The sequence below is a fragment of the Aspergillus costaricaensis genome (genome assembly GCF_003184835.1).
Source record: "Aspergillus costaricaensis CBS 115574 unplaced genomic scaffold BO79scaffold_47, whole genome shotgun sequence".
Lineage (NCBI taxonomy): Eukaryota > Fungi > Ascomycota > Eurotiomycetes > Eurotiales > Aspergillaceae > Aspergillus > Aspergillus costaricensis.
In genome coordinates, this window is record NW_020291847.1 from 95,685 (window position 1) to 111,503 (window position 15,819).

The 15,819-nt window shown below is 49.4% G+C and overlaps 7 protein-coding genes across 7 annotated transcripts; 3 read left to right on the forward strand and 4 right to left on the reverse strand.

The window, feature by feature from the left end:
- Window positions 1-952: 952 nt before the first annotated feature.
- BO79DRAFT_181966 (uncharacterized protein) lies at window positions 953-2,433 on the forward strand (the record flags this gene model as incomplete). The annotated part of the gene is made up of 3 exons (XM_025680189.1): window positions 953-1,254; window positions 1,319-1,606; window positions 1,656-2,433. The coding sequence occupies 3 exons, from the start codon at window positions 953-955 to the stop codon at window positions 2,368-2,370; spliced, it is 1,305 nt and encodes a 434-aa protein (XP_025534765.1). The 3' UTR covers window positions 2,371-2,433.
- A 114-nt stretch (window positions 2,434-2,547) lies between these two features.
- Window positions 2,548-3,141, reverse strand: BO79DRAFT_203693 (F-box domain protein; the record flags this gene model as incomplete). The annotated part of the gene is made up of 1 exon (XM_025681738.1): window positions 2,548-3,141. One exon carries the CDS (start codon window positions 3,139-3,141, stop codon window positions 2,548-2,550), a length of 594 nt encoding a protein of 197 aa, XP_025534766.1.
- A 212-nt stretch (window positions 3,142-3,353) lies between these two features.
- Window positions 3,354-4,669, reverse strand: BO79DRAFT_181970 (putative voltage-gated K+ channel beta subunit (KCNAB)). The gene is made up of 5 exons (XM_025680190.1): window positions 4,543-4,669; window positions 4,464-4,486; window positions 4,254-4,408; window positions 3,648-4,202; window positions 3,354-3,597 (listed from the first exon to the last, which is right to left on the reverse strand). Exons 1-5 carry the CDS (start codon window positions 4,635-4,637, stop codon window positions 3,373-3,375), a joined length of 1,053 nt encoding a protein of 350 aa, XP_025534767.1. The 5' UTR covers window positions 4,638-4,669; the 3' UTR covers window positions 3,354-3,372.
- Window positions 4,670-6,016: 1,347 nt separating this feature from the next.
- Window positions 6,017-8,360, forward strand: BO79DRAFT_203700 (Zn(II)2Cys6 transcription factor; the record flags this gene model as incomplete). The annotated part of the gene is made up of 4 exons (XM_025681739.1): window positions 6,017-6,321; window positions 6,406-6,900; window positions 6,951-7,428; window positions 7,480-8,360. 4 exons carry the CDS (start codon window positions 6,017-6,019, stop codon window positions 8,284-8,286), a joined length of 2,085 nt encoding a protein of 694 aa, XP_025534768.1. The 3' UTR covers window positions 8,287-8,360.
- Window positions 8,361-8,436: 76 nt separating this feature from the next.
- Window positions 8,437-10,470, reverse strand: BO79DRAFT_276462 (putative MFS transporter; the record flags this gene model as incomplete). Its single annotated transcript, XM_025687761.1, has 7 exons — window positions 8,437-8,673; window positions 8,712-9,254; window positions 9,312-9,407; window positions 9,467-9,592; window positions 9,703-9,987; window positions 10,060-10,155; window positions 10,225-10,470. 7 exons carry the CDS (start codon window positions 10,468-10,470, stop codon window positions 8,437-8,439), a joined length of 1,629 nt encoding a protein of 542 aa, XP_025534769.1.
- A 1,221-nt stretch (window positions 10,471-11,691) lies between these two features.
- On the forward strand, window positions 11,692-12,989 carry BO79DRAFT_276466 (TauD/TfdA dioxygenase family protein; the record flags this gene model as incomplete). Its single annotated transcript, XM_025687762.1, has 5 exons — window positions 11,692-11,914; window positions 11,970-12,068; window positions 12,106-12,570; window positions 12,624-12,727; window positions 12,780-12,989. 5 exons carry the CDS (start codon window positions 11,692-11,694, stop codon window positions 12,987-12,989), a joined length of 1,101 nt encoding a protein of 366 aa, XP_025534770.1.
- Window positions 12,990-13,674: 685 nt separating this feature from the next.
- BO79DRAFT_248474 (putative pyridine nucleotide-disulfide oxidoreductase AMID-like) lies at window positions 13,675-15,168 on the reverse strand (the record flags this gene model as incomplete). Its single annotated transcript, XM_025685713.1, has 5 exons — window positions 13,675-13,718; window positions 13,768-14,075; window positions 14,124-14,481; window positions 14,545-14,886; window positions 14,961-15,168. 5 exons carry the CDS (start codon window positions 15,166-15,168, stop codon window positions 13,675-13,677), a joined length of 1,260 nt encoding a protein of 419 aa, XP_025534771.1.
- Window positions 15,169-15,819: the final 651 nt, after the last annotated feature.

Below are 15,819 nucleotides of genomic sequence, written 5' to 3' on the forward strand. Positions count from 1 at the left end.
GTTATATTTGTAAAACCGGGATATGCTTGATGCTTACTGTGTTTTATAGTGTATTGCTTTTTGCTTTGCTGATAAATGAACTATTTCTGGGAAGGATTGATTGGCCTGTCAGCACACCTCCGAGTGGCTTGCTTTTTGCAGGGAAATGCCGGGTTTGCTGTGGGGTCAGCAAGGGAGATTTTTGTAGATACTGTTAAGTTCCAAGAATGAAGTATATAGATTTTATTAACTACTATGGTGATATCTACTAAAAGTTTATATTGGTGATTTGTTTACGATATGGCGTCATTAGAGCTAAGTGTGGTTCATCCGGTCTGATTGGTATATCTGCACTTAAGGTTGCTTGGATCTGGATTCCTGCCCCTGGGTTAGTCATCTGATGTGGACGGCATTCTTCTGGTTCTCTCAGGGCTATCATTTGGATAGATGGTGTATTGATATTGGTTGTTTGTATATCTTAGCTATGGTCTTCCTGTAGGTGTTGAAGATTGTGTCATGGTTTAGTGTATGACATGAGAGCTTATTGACAATGTTGATCTTGCAATTACTGCATGCTAATTCTTAGCTGTTTCTGCTCTGGGCTGTAACTAGCATTCTTTAATCCAAATCTTACTTGGTTTAAGAGAAGAGCCTCTCAATTACAATATCTATGAGTCCTTGCAAAGAACCCTCTCTAGTATAATATGTGTACCACCCATCTCATCACCATGTACTATCAACATGTATCTCTATCCCCAATACCAAAGCCCTACTCCATACTGAGAACTATACGCAACCACACCACACCACCCTACCATTCACTACCACCCCTACAATCTACATAGCAACCCAAATCAACCCAAACTAAACCAAACCAAACCAACAACCAAACACATCCAACACAAATAGTATCCCCCCTCCATGATGCACAGCCCAACCTCCTTCACCTCAACACCCAATCCAATCCCTAACCATGGACTCCATAATCATCAAAATCCCAGGATCATACCCTCGTGACCACCGCTCAAGCCCCCCGATCGTGAATAAACTCATCAGTAGTAATAGCGGCGCACAACCTTTCACAGAATTCACTCCGCAAGTCACAGCCCTGCTATCAAAACATGATGCTCGTGTGCCGCGCGAAACTGCGCGTAGCATTCTCAATCAGCAGTTGGATACAGCTGTTATGATTTTTGAGTGTTTGAATGGGATTGTTGGGTTTTTGAGCAGTATTTGTTCTGTTGTGTGCGCTTTGTGTTCTGGGTTCTGGGACAGGTATGTCTTATTTTGATTATCACCTGACGAGCTTCAGAAATACTGACATTATTCGTCCCCTAAGCACATCACAATCCTTTGAAGATAGTGTGGATGACAATACAACCGCCAGGATGATCAAACTTATACTCCTGTTGCTTGCAGCATACGAAGCAGCCCAGATGTACTCGATCACTACTGACGGTGAAGTTCTGAATGGGGAGGTCACGGTTCATGCATGGGGACATGAATATGAGTTCGCTCGGACGTTGAGGCAGTATGATGATTTGCTGGTGCGTGATGAGTGTGCAGAAGATCAATTCTCCAAGACATGGGGTAGGGTTGTTTGTGCAATGGGACGCAGTCATAATAAGTGGGATTTCGAGCACCTCATAGTGAATGGTTGACTGATGTGTCTGCAGACTCACCTACATCATGGCTATGGCTGTGTTGACTGAATGCATCTGCAATGTTCTACAAATTGGAAGCTGCTACGGGTTGGCGGTTATGATGGCGTGTATTCTTGCTGTTCTGTTTGCAGCAGCGGAAGATTATGTTGGTTGTTCGGCTACATCTGCATCTACCTCTGTGAAAGAGTGTCGTGAGGTGACGATTCGGGATTTGATGATCGGTGCATTGAAGAAGAGTGGTATTCGCTATGCTAAAGCTCGGAGTATATCGGCATTGGACACGTGCAGGACTAGTGACACCGAAGTGCTGGAAAAGTACCTTATCAAGGGGTTGAAGGCACCCACCACCGGGGCTGTTCACGATGTATACGTGACACATTATAAACATGGGATGGTTGTCGAGCGATTTACCCCCGAAGAAGATACCATATCCCCCTCCAGCTCCAGCCCTGCTGAGTCTTCTAAAAGTGATCACGACGGATACAAAGTCTCCTACGGCCTTCGGTACTTGGCGGAGGTGAACCCGCAAGACCAACAAGCCATAGCAAAGGGCATTGGTAGATCATGGACCTGCATGGACCAGTCCAGCACCATGATCTTGACCGAGTGTGACATCTCTGACGAGCACGCGGACTTTTACTTCGACTTTGATGCACGGAGTGATGACGAAGACAACGAAGAGGAGGGGGACATTGAGATCGCCGGCTCATTGAATGGTTTCCTATAACTGAAACCTTGTGTGCTGTCAGTCTGTGTTGGTATCCCTGTTCAATCATGTTCTTAACTAAAGCATATCCCACACTTACCTCCCTCTTCCCTTTCCCTCCTCAAGCTCATCCCACCCCAGCACGAAAGCAATAAATAAACATCAAATGGGTATCACAACACCATCACATGGAATCTATCAAATCCACCCTGCCACCCCCCAACACCCCTCACAAACAACCCTCTCCCTCTTCCCCCCACCACCAACACCACCCGCAACCCCCAACACCATCCCCACCCTCCTCAACCCGCCACAACCACCACAAAACACCCTCAGCTCGCCCTCCACCCTCACCAACGCCCCAGCTCCATACCTCGCCTCCTCGCCCTCGCCCTCCCCCCTCGGCAGAACTCCACAATCAATACAGAACCTCTTCGCCCTGTCCCGTCCGTACCGACCTCTTCCGCGCCGGAGCATCCGGTCCGCGAAGACAGATCCCGGACGTAGTCGCAGACAGTATCGGCAGGTGTAGAGGTCGTGGGCGATGGCGTAGTCGGTGGTTTCGGCTGTGAGGAGAGCCGAGTGGCTGGGTTGTGGGAGGAGAGTGTAGAAGTAGGTGCAGGTTGCTTGGAGGGAGTAGATGTCTGGGAGGAGGGGGAGGTGGGAGGTTATTTGGAGGTGGAGTTCTGGGGGGAGGGTGAGGAGGGGGGGGTTCTTTTCTTGTTTATGGTGGTTAGAAAGGTGTGGTGTGGGTGGTGAGTTGGGGGTGGTTGGTGGGGGGTGTGGATTCATTAAGGGTGGTCATTTTTGGTGTGTATTGTTGAATAAATAGTGGTAAGGGGATAGATGGTGTGAAGAGTATGGGTGAGAGGGGAAGTGGAGGGAGGAAATGCGGGGGTGATGTAATAGGTGAGACGGGGGGCGGACACGTGCTTATGGCTCTATGTAAGGAGTTGGTTGAAGTGGGATTTCCATTTTTGCTTTTATTCCGGCTCGTGTCATGTCTACATTATTAATAGTTGGCTAATCCTGTCTGGCTGGGTCCTGGTCTGGCTTGTTCTGCAAATACTCATCAATCTCGGCCATGATCTCCGGTGTCAGGCGTGGGAGTAACTTTAGACTCTCTACGTTGTCAACAACCTGCTCTGGCCGAGAGGCGCCGGTGATTACAGCGGAGACATTCTCGTTCTTGAGACACCATGCCAGAGCCAATTGCGACAGTTTGACGCCCATTTTGTCTGCAACCTCCTAGAAGTTTGTCAGCGATATGCCTTAATTGATCGAGTGATGTAGCATACCTTCAATCCAACGATCTTCTTGATATTCCCAGCCCATTGCTCGTTCTCCCAGTCTCTGCGCACGCTGCTTGCGAACTTGTCGTTGCTCTCTGCGAAGCGAGATCCTGGTGGAGGCTGCGTCGTCGCATCGTTGTACTTGCCACTGAGGAGACCCATCTTCAATGGTGAGAAGGTGGTCAAACCAATGCCGCAGCGGGAGTACAGTCGCTGGTACTGGCCTTCCACCTTCTGCCGATCCAACATGTTGTACAGAGGTTGTTCGACAATGGGCGCAATCAGTCCCAAAGCTCTGGCAATACCACAAGCCTCGCTGATCTCGTCCGCGGACCATTCCGATGTACCCCAGTAGAATGCCCATCCCTTCTCAATGACATGGTTGAAGGCTCTCACTGTCTCTTCCATGGGTGTTAGACGGTCGGGGCGGTGGGCGTATATGATGTCGACATATTCGAGCTGTAGCCGCTCAAGAGATGCTCGTGTGCCTTCGATGATGTGTTTGCGGGATAGACCGTGGTTATTGATTAGAATCTCGCCATTCGCCAGACCCCAATTGAGCTGTTGACTGATTAACTTGCATCTCCTATGGCCGCATAGAATGACACGTACCTTGGTGCTAATGACAAGATCGCTGCGCTTCCAGCCAAATTTCTTGATGGCCTGACCCATGACAATTTCTGATTGTCCGCCCGCATAGCTCTCAGCTGTGTCGAAGAAGTTGATTCCCAAGTCGTAAGCTTGCTTCATGCAGTTAAATGTAATTTCTAGGCCAATGAGTTAGCTTGTGGTGCGCCTTAAGGCAAACTTAGTGATTTTTACCGTTGTCGACATGACCGCCAAAACTATAGTTAAGAATTAGCCGTGTACAACTCTTCTCTGGAGATGAACAGATACTCACGTTAACCAGCCTCCCAGTCCAAGTGCAGAGACGTGGAGACCAGAATTGCCCACTCGCCGGTAGAGCATGTCCTTGTTCTTGTTTGGCCACGCCATGATTATATGTAGAGTATCTCCTTGAGAGCCAGTGAAACGTAAACAGGGAATAGAATGAAAAGTCAGAGCGTATTCATTGCGATCTGTGAGGGGTCGTGAACCAATTTATTTGGTTGCGACAGTCATTGCGTTGCGCCCGGGGAGCTGCCATCGCGATCTGGCCGCGATTGGTCGGGCAGATGCGGTCATTGTACTGGAATCGAATGAGAGCTGTTCTTGACAGAGTCTTCGGGTCCTCGTGCTTGTGTAGACCAATCATATGAGCATCAAGATAAGGAGGGGCAAATGCGGAGGCCAGCAAAGGCGTCGGAGGAATACTCGGAGGGTCTGGCTCTGCTTTAGCCTGGATGTTTTAGCTTAGGCACTAGTGGTCTTAGCCAGTTCTGAGAAAGGCTGCTCAGGGTCTATCTCCGTTATCGATGTACTGCTAATGAAGTATCGCAATGTGAAGATAGCAATAGCTATGAATGTGGAGGAGAGGCCTTAGCAGTAATAATTGGAGTAAATGAGTGCAATTTGTGATTAGTATCCCATTCGAGATAGTATGCTTGTCAGGTGACAGCAGGTAGACAGCCGTTTATAGTCCAGCCAGCGGCGACCGAGTTCCTACGAGTACATCCATCCACCGTTGCTGAAGATTTTCTTGATCTCTTGCAATTCTACCATCCTTTCTACGTTCTTTTACATTTATGGTCCAAGAGTGACTTTTAATACCACCAATTGCTTCACAATTACCTGAGGGAATACCGAAAATGTTCATGTGGTATATTTGACGCCAATGAAGAAGATGCGATCTCCTGAAAACCACTTCAACTACTGTGACCGTCCTGCAATTGATTTCACCGCTTCTCTCATGCTTAGTCTGTATACATTCAGCTATGTGACTCTCATTTAAGAAGGCAATGCTTTTCAGGACGAACATCCCCTGATGTCTGTTGTGGACAGTCCAGGCACACGAGGTGGGTCTCGATAATGGCGTGCCGCGTGGAGTTGAAGGCGCAATCACCCGCTATCATTAGACATCCTCATCGTATCATTGCAACACCTTTTCGACAAAATTCACAAGTCAAGCAATACAGCACCTTCGCAGCGGAGTCACCCAGAACTGCTCCGTCGAACGACTCGGATACGCCACGTTTGCACCAGGCGTCGCTTCAAGCTGCACCACTCAGCGAATGCGTAGGCTTTGCCCCGCAATGACCTCGGGTTAACCGTCTCCTCGCATCATTTGGGATATGCAGCGTTACGCTACTGGCTGATTTTCGGCTCAACTGACAGCCCATTGCCGGTCAACTTTTCTCGCAACTCCGTCCTGTTTCCTTTGTCATGCATTCAATCGAAGCAATCTGCGCTACGCCTGCGACTTGACAACCACAAAGATGTCTTCCAGAGCAAGTATAACGAAGAAAGCATGCGACGGCTGTAAGATTCGAAAGATTCGCTGTGGTGGTGGTCAGCCATGCCGGTCCTGCTTCAATGCACGCATCAAGTGTACCTACATCCGGGTCCAGCAACCTCGTGGTCCTCAGAAGCTGCGCGCAACTACCAAGTACCTAATAGACCAAGCCCAACGCGGTATCGAGGTACATGATGCTCTACCCTCGATCCCTCAGAGCGGGGAGATTTTGGAGACCGACCATACCTCGACACCGGTGCAGCGAGAATGCGGTGCAAAATCGGAAAGGTGTGTTAATGATCATGCTCGCGTCGTGCAGCCAGAAAGCCACTTTATTGTGCTTGTTACCGTCTAACACTTCGAGCGACACAGATCTCGCATACCCACCAATGTCCTCGCATCCCCGCTTTATATATACCACGTGCGAATGTATCCAGTCTGGCCGATCGTCGATGTCGAAAGTGTCATGTCCAGTTTGCAACAGGATGTTGAGGAGAATGACCACGAGACATATGCATTAGCAACTGCTGTGGCAGCGGCAACAATCGCTCAGTTAAGGCTAGGGCAAAGTTCTCTCCCTGACAAGTCGATGACTGCGGAAACATTTGCAGCGGAGTGCATGAAGGCCCGCAGATCCTGCGATTACCGATCAAGGCTCAATTTAAATAATGTCCGGACCGCCTTCTTCCTTCATGTATACTTCGAAAACCACCAATCGGGCGCTAGCGAATCACTGTTGTACTTGAGGGAGGCTATCACACTCGCCCAGATGATGTGCCTGCATCGAGAAGTCTCGTACGCTGGCCTTCCCCTGGAAGAGCAGCAAATGCGTCGCCGTGTGCTATGGCTGTTGTTTGTCACTGAACGGTAAGTTGCCACTCTTACTCTGTGTTGAATTGTCCCTAACGTTCTCATAGCGGCGTCTGCATACTCCACAAACTCCCCGTAGTCTTGAGAACAGATATCTCAACCCCAGAGCTTGATGCGAATGATGAGCCCCAGGTTCTGCCGGCCTTCCTGAAACTGCTCAATCTGTTCCGACTGTTTGAACAGTCAAAAATGTTTGACATCATCGAGGATGATCAGGGAGGCTTTGAGCCACTGTCCAGCGAAGTTCCTAACCTAGACAGCCGTTTTCTTAGGCTACTGCAAGATAATCTGCAGGACGGATCAGCTTTGTTGGACCACATTTCAGACGTACAGAAGGCAGACCTTTGCGTTACCAGGCATTGGATGCGCATGATCTTGTGGAAATTCTCGTCCAAGAAAAGCGCTCATGGATCTTCTACGTATTGGCCCACTTCTCCATCCTTTCCAATCTTGGTCGCAAAGGAGCTATTGAACATAGTATCGCAACTACCACGAGCGGCCATCGAAGCCCATGGGCTCGGTATGGTATGTTACTTTCAGCAGCCCCAGAGGAATGGCCACTGACTAGATCTTCAGGAGTTGAAACTCTATGAAATTGCCAGCTCACTCGCCGATGCCGTAATAGACCTCGCAATGTTGCCACGGGCGCCTTCTTGGGACAACGAAAGCCGCCCCAGCAGTATTCTAGCCCGCTTACACTCCATTCTCTCCACTTTCAGAGGTGGGGGAAACAAGGAGCTAGCTGAGTTACTGTATAGAAAGATGGCAGATGCTCAGGCTAGAAGCGGTCCTGCTTTATCACCTCCAATAAGAGAACCACAACCACCACTTAAAAGTAAAATGCTACCTGCAGCTACCACAACTTCTGCGTCAAGTGGAGAGGACCTAACACATAAACGGGCTACTACTGCAATGGAAGCTGCAGGTCCCATAGCTGACGACATCAGCCCGCTCGATAATTGGTCTACTGCCACCGAGGCTCAGCTCCCTACAATGCAGTCTGTGGGCCAAGGGCATATACAAGATAGTCTTAGTCTCGAGCACCATGCGCAGAGTGGGTACAACGGTCTTCAGCCACTGGAAGAAATGCTATTCCCCGAATTTGCGGAGTCAGCATTTCCTACGCAACTTGAGTCTTCTCAAAGCGTCTATGACCCCTCTTTTGGCAACTTGCTACCATACTCGCTACCTCTGGAGGGTGCGAGAAGTACACCCATGAGTTTCGCCTCACTGTCGCCTGCTTTACCCTCTGGCTCCGTTGAAATGCTGATAAACGACTTTATCTCGCAAATTCCGGAGGGTCAGTTCACACCTGAACTCAACTTTTCGAGCAATGACTTTCCAGATGCAGTCTTGTCCGGCGAAGGATTTCTGCTTTCTTAACAAAGATGTTCCCAATTATTTCATGAGCACCATTCTCTGAATATACCCATTTGCCGTTTAAAGCGAATTCAGTCATATTATGTCCAAGAAACCAATTATCAAGTCCAAATTATCATTACCAACAAGTCTGATTATAATACATTCGTCTCATCAGTACTTGAAGCGGAAGTCTAGTCGCTTATTTCCTTCCTTTTCTCGTTCTTCCTTGTCAGATTGGTATAAAACCCGCTCCTCGGGAGACATGGCTTGCCATTTCCTCTCCTTTTGTCTGTTCAGATGCCGCAAGAATTCACGTTGGGCGACAAACACCGCCAACGAGAGCACGCACAGAGCAATTAGCACCTTATTACCAGTGTAATAATACGGCGAATCACTCGTCCGATAGATCTCTGTTCAACAATCAGTCAGCTTGTCAATATCTCCACCGGGCCAAAACACTCACGCGAAGAAATGATGGACCCAATCTGCACAATCACATTATACGTCGCCGCCGTAATCGCTCTCTTCTTCACATCGAACGTATTCTCGGAAATCCAGGCGGACACAATCGGATGAAAATACGGATACCCGGAAATCATCGTCGAAACGGCAAACCGCGCCCAGTTATACCCATAATTCGGCAGCGCAACCAAAGCTGCCAGCAGCGGCAGGGACCAAAACTCGCCGAAGAAGCAATGGAACGTCCGCTCGCCAAAGATATCACTGCTTTTGGAAACGGCAAGCATGAGAATGATTTGTAACGCGGCGGACGGGATCGACAGCATGTTTGCGTCGAAGGTGTCAAAGCCAAGACGAGTCAGGGTGAGCGAGAGGTAGGACTGCACGGGACTTTGAGGAATATAGGCTACTAGTCCGATGAAGTAGAGTCCCCACATTGAGGGGTCTTTCCATGCTTCGAAGATGTCGTGTAGTGTGGCGCGCTCGTTGATGTGCGTTAGGCCTTTGGAGGGGTCGTCGCGGAGGAGGCGCTGTTGGAGTTAGCCAGGTCCTTTAAATTGGAAATGTCATGGTTCATGAGCACTTACGTTAATCATGATTACCTCTTCGCGCTCAGAATACCACGGCCGGGGGAACAGAACACTCTTGGTATTCGTTGGGGAACTGGGAAGGTAGAAGAGACTCTGTTTGGCTGTTAGCAAATAGATCCTCTCTGTATACCTCGAGATAGAGAATCACATACAACCAACCCAATAACAAACGTAAGCAACCCATCGATCAAGAAAAGCCAGAACCAGCCCGACTTTCCCTCGACGCCGCGCATCTGCAGAATACCAGCAGCCAGCAGGGAAGAAACGATGCGAGCAACCTACATCACGCACCGTATATTAGCCCCAATTCCACCTCTCTCTCTCTCTCTCTCCTTCTCTCTCTCGCTCTCTTCCCCATCACCATTACGTAGTAAAGAGGCAGACTTACATTCAACGTCGACCAAAAGAACGCCAATCTCACCGACAACTCCTTCGTCTTATAGAAATAAGTCGCGAAGAGAATCGTACCAGGGATAAACCCTCCCTCGAAGGCACCAATAAGCGCTCTCGTCACGTAGAACGACGCCCGGCTGGTCATCCACGCCTGCGTCCAGGAAACCAAACTCCAAGCGAGCATCATGACGGGCAGGACGCGCTTGAAGCCGAATCTTTTGATCAGAAGCTGGACGGGGAATTCTGCGGCGAGGAAGCAGACGAGTTGGATTGTTGAGCCCTGTATTTGGGAGAAGGGTGGTCAGTAGGTGGGATGGTGGGAAGGTATGGGGATGGGAATGGGGTTATATACGTTGTTGTAGTCGTCTGTGGTCATGTTTAGGTCTGCTAGGAAGTGGTCTGTGAGTGCGTTGGAGAGGTTGCCGCGGTCGAGTTGGAGGCCGAAGAACTGATTAATTTTTCTAGCATTAGCTTTGGTCCAATTGAAGTCATATTGGGATTTTGGATGGGGGTATACCATGAAGCATATCCAGCTTAGAAGCATCAAGTCTGTTTTGAAGACGAGTTTCCTCTCTTCTTGGGGTGTCCATGTTGCTGTTGGATCGAAGCGGTGGTATCCTTCGAAGGATTCGTGGGGTGGAGTGACGCCTGCGAGATGCTCCTGTCCTACTTCGATTGAGGCTTTGGATGATTGGAAATCTTCGAGTACATCGTGGGCTTTGATAGTGCCCTTGTTGTAGCCCTGCTCGATGTCGTCGGGCATGGTTACTGTTTACCACTGGATGTGGATGATGGGGATGTGGAGAAGAGCAGAGGAATGACACAGGTAGGGCTAGAGGCGAAACGTGGGAGAAAATGCCATGAACTACTTATATACTTATTTCATGGTGTATGCCTTGAAAGGCATGATTTGTTGTATGGAGTATACATACTACGGAGATGGCTGCAGTGCCAATACAATTCGCGATGGCGGAAGACAGTGTGGTTATTCTTCCAACCAACCATATCGGGGGTGATTTTACGACTGAATCGATGCCTTTGAGCCAGAAAGAGACTAACCGGATTGCACAAGACGGATCACCGAGCACATCATCGCCTAGGGCGCCCTGGTATGCGCAACCTGGCCATATCCCCAGCGGCACCCTGAAGTTCATAGCCAATGACCCTTTAGTTGCTTCGGAGAATCGCCTCGAATAAGATGGGTCCGGTTGAAGTTTTCATACCCATCTTGTTATTGCAGACAGTTGCTGAAGATCCTCGATGCGCTTCCCCGGATGCTGCTCTTTTTGCTACAAGCTCGGGAGATGGGATGGACTATTCCACTTACGGATAACCTATGTATTTCCCCAGATTTGACACTTTGATGGTTGTTACCATAGAGCAGTCTTGCCTATGCGCAGGGAAGCTGGACGGGCAGCTGGCAAGCCCGTTCATGAGAGCACTGTTCATTCGTCGAAGGGCGATTTTAGCGGCCGGCACTAAAGCGACACAAGCTGGCAGGATGCAAGCCTCCTCCGAAAATTTCGCCGATGCCCCGCCGATAACAGCACCGTTGACTTGTGACTGGCGCTCAGGGATAAGACGAGACCCTTTCACCGTGCTGGATGCGGGGAAATGATTCATGTCACCAGACGGCTAGGAATCAGGGTCGGGTTGTCGCAGAACAGTTTGGAACATGCGAACAAATGACAAAAGCAGTAGATAGCATCATTTCACTCGTGTGCCAGTCGGGTAGAGGTGGAACGATCGACTTACCATGATTCTCTTCTCTCGCGTTCCCGATACTCGTCACTTATCGAAAGTGGAGATTATTCGTCGGCAGCAGTCGTAATTCTCGCAGAGACCTCGTGTAGTCTGTATACCTGCTAGTATATAGTCACCCGTGAATCCGTCGGAGGCCGCGGAAATAATTGCTCCTAAATTTCATAAGATAGCGCTTTCATTTGCGACAAACATATTGATCACTGTCAATCAAGAAATCACCATGCCGTCAGCCGTCGAGAGTGCCTCAGCCTCGACAATCCGCGGAGGACACGAGGAGTCCCGTCCACGGCTTTCAGAGCCCCTACAATACTCCGGATTGTTGGACTCATATACCCAGCAAGATTTGACTCCAGTCATCGGTAGAGAATACAAAGGACTTCAGGTGGCCGATATACTCAAGGCGGAAAACTCCGACCAGATTATCAAAGACCTCGCAGTGACAAGTATGCTTTGCGCTTCCTGAAATTCCGCGGAATATGACATACTGACAATCGGCAGTTTCGAAAAGAGGCGTTGTTTTCCTTCGTGACCAGGATGTCACACCCCAGCAAATGAGAGAATTTGGCGAAAGGCTGACTGTTTTGGCTGGCTGCGTAAGTAATTCTGACGATATCTGGTATGGTCAGTGGAATAGACAGCTTATATATCCCTCTACAGCCCGAATCATCTGGCCTCCATGTTCACCCCTTGACGGAAGAAGGCAGCGAACTCGGTGATCAAATCAGTGTTATCAGCAGCGAAAAGCAGAAGAAAGGAGGCGGTCTTACCCACCAGCTCAGCGATACGAGTCGCTTCGCCTCTGTAGGATGGCATACCGATATCAGTTTCGAGCGTGTACCTTCGGACTACGCTATGCTCAAGATCCACACTCTGCCCGAAACCGGAGGAGACACTCTCTGGGCTTCGGGATACGAGATATACGACCGCCTGTCTCCTGAGATGGCTGCCTTCCTAGAGGGTCTGACAGCCACACACGATGCTAGCTTCTTCCATGACGAAGCACGCAGGCTGGGAAATCCCCTACGCAAGGGAATCCGAGGATCGCCACTTAATCAGGGGGAAGATCTTAAAGCAGTTCATCCTGTCGTTCGGACTAACCGTGCGTATCAACCATCATCTCCAAAATGGATGAGAGTGCTAATGTGGTTATAGCTGTTACCGGTTGGAAGTCCGTGTATGTGAACAAGGGATTCACTAAGCGGATCAATGGGGTAACCAAGGACGAGTCCGATATGCTGCTGCAGTATCTCTTCAATGTGAGTCAGAAACAACCTATTTGCCAGCATTTGGTATACTGACGTTCGACAGCTCGTCACACAAAACCACGACGCGCAGGTTCGCTTCAGGTGGAACAAGAATGACATGGCCATCTGGGATAACAGATCCACCTGGCATTGCGCCACTTATGACTACGCTGAAGCCCGGGCTGGTGACCGGGTCTGCAGTCTGGGTGAAGCGCCGTACTTGGACCTCCAGTCCAAATCCAGGAAGCAGGCGTTGGCAGAGGCTCAAGCTTAAGCCTGAAACCTGGTCTTGTAGGACGTTAGATTCTATTCACGTGGCGGGTACCATAAAATATATAATAATGAGTCTTCCGTTCCTTAGTTCTCATTTGACTGGCTTCAAATTGTGAAGTGGACTAAGGGTATGAGTAATAATCGAAAGCGATACCAACAATGGTACCGTCTTCAATGGTATTTCCTTGATTTGTATGACTTGTACTTTTGTGCTCGTTGGCTTTGACGCTAGTTAGAGGATGACTAGGTGTCATCAAGTTCTACGACTATAAAAAGGTCATGTCTTCCGGCTGGACCTGCAAATCAGCTGACCCCCTCCTTCCCGTTGTGGCCTTCTGACTGTCTTACATCTCTTGTGTCTGCAACAGCCTTACTTATCTTCATCGCACCACACATACAACAGCTTTCGTGATGTTTCATATACAGTTACATTTTAAACAAGGATACCCAGGTCGAATTATAGTACGAGTCATGTCAGACAATTCATGAATATCCAAAGAGCCAAAGTCCAAACGCCAGAGCCCGGTCTCACAATAACCGCCGACTAGGCAGTGCCAGTTAGCCAGCAAACTGTGTATGCCTAACAGTATGAGATAGTGACGAAAAGTCTGAATAGACTCTCAATCGCAAAAAGGCGACAGATACCCGATCTGTCGGATTGAAGTGAAGCGTCATGTGTGGGTACATTATGCCTGACAAGGTTCAGACATTCTCATGTAGTTCCAGCAAACTGCATCATGTTAGACAATGATTATAGATGAGGAACCAGAATCACTCACTGCTATAACCCATATCCTCGCCGAACATAACATCATGGACATCTTCTCCATCCTTCGTTCCCGAATCCGGGGTATATGTGACTGCTGTCTTGCCCATGGAGAGCGCCATGACGGGAGGTACCTCCTGGAGGTTAATAAACTCGGGCTTGTAGTTCGAATCCTCCGACAGCATGAGCTGATGAGCATTGACTGCTGCGTGATAGCCCATATGCATTGCAGCCCCGCAACGTTTGATTCCTGACCAGGAAACCATATCACCGACGGCAAAATGGGAATCGGCGTTCTGCAGGTTCTTGGGGAATTGCGTGCTACCTAAGGTTAGCTTTGTTTCAGTGGTCCTTCTCCGGGGGACCTACGATGGGCGGATCTTGACGTAGCCTTCCTCAGTTAGGGCCTCTTCTGGTAGGTACGACGTTGTGGGAACAGATTTGGAAACGGCGTTCATGACATGGCCTGCATAGATGGTCCTTCCATCAGCCAGCTCAAGTTTCCAGAGACGTCGCTCTCCCTCGGTCTCGATAGCTGTGATGTCGCGGACTCGTTGTCCAAAAATGAGCTTCACGCCTGCTTCACGCAGAATGGATCCCACACGCTCCTGGAATTCAGCCGGCAAAGGTTCTGCTGAAAGTACACGATCACGAGAGTGGATCAACGTGACATTGCGGTTGGGATGAAGAAGTCTGAGCTCAGTTGCCATTTCAACACCAACAGCGCCTAAGTTTGTCCTCGGTCAGTCATACAATGTTCAAAGTACACGACGAGGGTCAAGCTACATACCCCCTCCGATAACCACAATTCCATCCTGGGCATTGTAGATATCACCTACGTGCTTCTTGGCTTCTTCCACAAACTCATCCCTGCGAAGAGACTTGGGGACGGTTGGGAAGACACGTCGCAGTCCTGAACTAGCAATCAGGAAGTCGTATTTCTCCTTTCGTGTTTCTTTGGTGTGGGCGTCAAGGATACGGGCCACTTTGCTTTGGCAGTCAACGGAGTTCACACTACCGCGCAGAAATCGAATATCCGGGGACCTCAAGGCCGGAATGTCCTCGAACTTTGTCCAGGTCTTCGATGCATAATTTTCAGATGCCAAGGCTCTAGGAGATCCAATTAAGTGATCTACAATAAGGAATACGCATTAGCAATGTGAGCCGCGGAGACTTTGGGGGAGCCAGATCAGTGGTGAGTCTTACAGAAACCGTCACGTTCATCCACGACAGTTATTTGGATGGGAAGCTGTCTCTGCGGCGGCTGTGCATCTGGTGTCGAGTTGAAACGGGCTACTCGACCGCGAGATAGGTCAAGCAACGTCAGGGCTGCGGTCAAGCCACCGTATGAGCCCCCGACGACCAAGACACGGAACTGTCGCGTGAAAGATGCGATGCTTGTAGCAGACGGCATTGTGGAACGCTTGGTGCAGGTGTTACAAGAGCGGAGATTGAGAAGAGGGCAAGGCAGAGCACGCAAAATGTGAGAAGTCAACAGAAAATAAACCAGAGGGAATAAAGTCCGGGAGTAGAGCTGCCTTTAAGCACGGAGACCGCAATAACTCCGGCGAAACAGGAGGCCACAGGAGCCGAGACCGAGGGACCGGTTCACTAACGGTGGACCCGATTATATTGGTCAATATCCGCGCTGAGAAAAGGCAGAGAAATTAATTATTTCTATTTCTATCGCCGATTGAACCGAAACTCTGGCACAGACTGACGTATATGCCGATTTTGCTGCTCAAGACTCCACCGTTGGGAAAGATGACTGAAAGTGTACGAAGTGTCATTTCCCGCGGCATACCACGGCGTGCCTACTAGTTAGGTAGTCTATTGGGTATATTTCTAGCAAGACCCGTAATCCAGGGTGATCCGGAGGACATGGAATATTCGACACCGGATCGTGTGATTCCGGGCACTGCCAGAAATGGGTCCTCGGCGGCCAATAGGGGCCGCTCTCCACAGGGGGTCATCTTATCAGATGGAACGCCAGCGAGATCGGAACGGAGGATTTGTGAGTTGATAGTCCAGGGAACCCGAAGTTCTACATTTTCAGCTGTGGGAA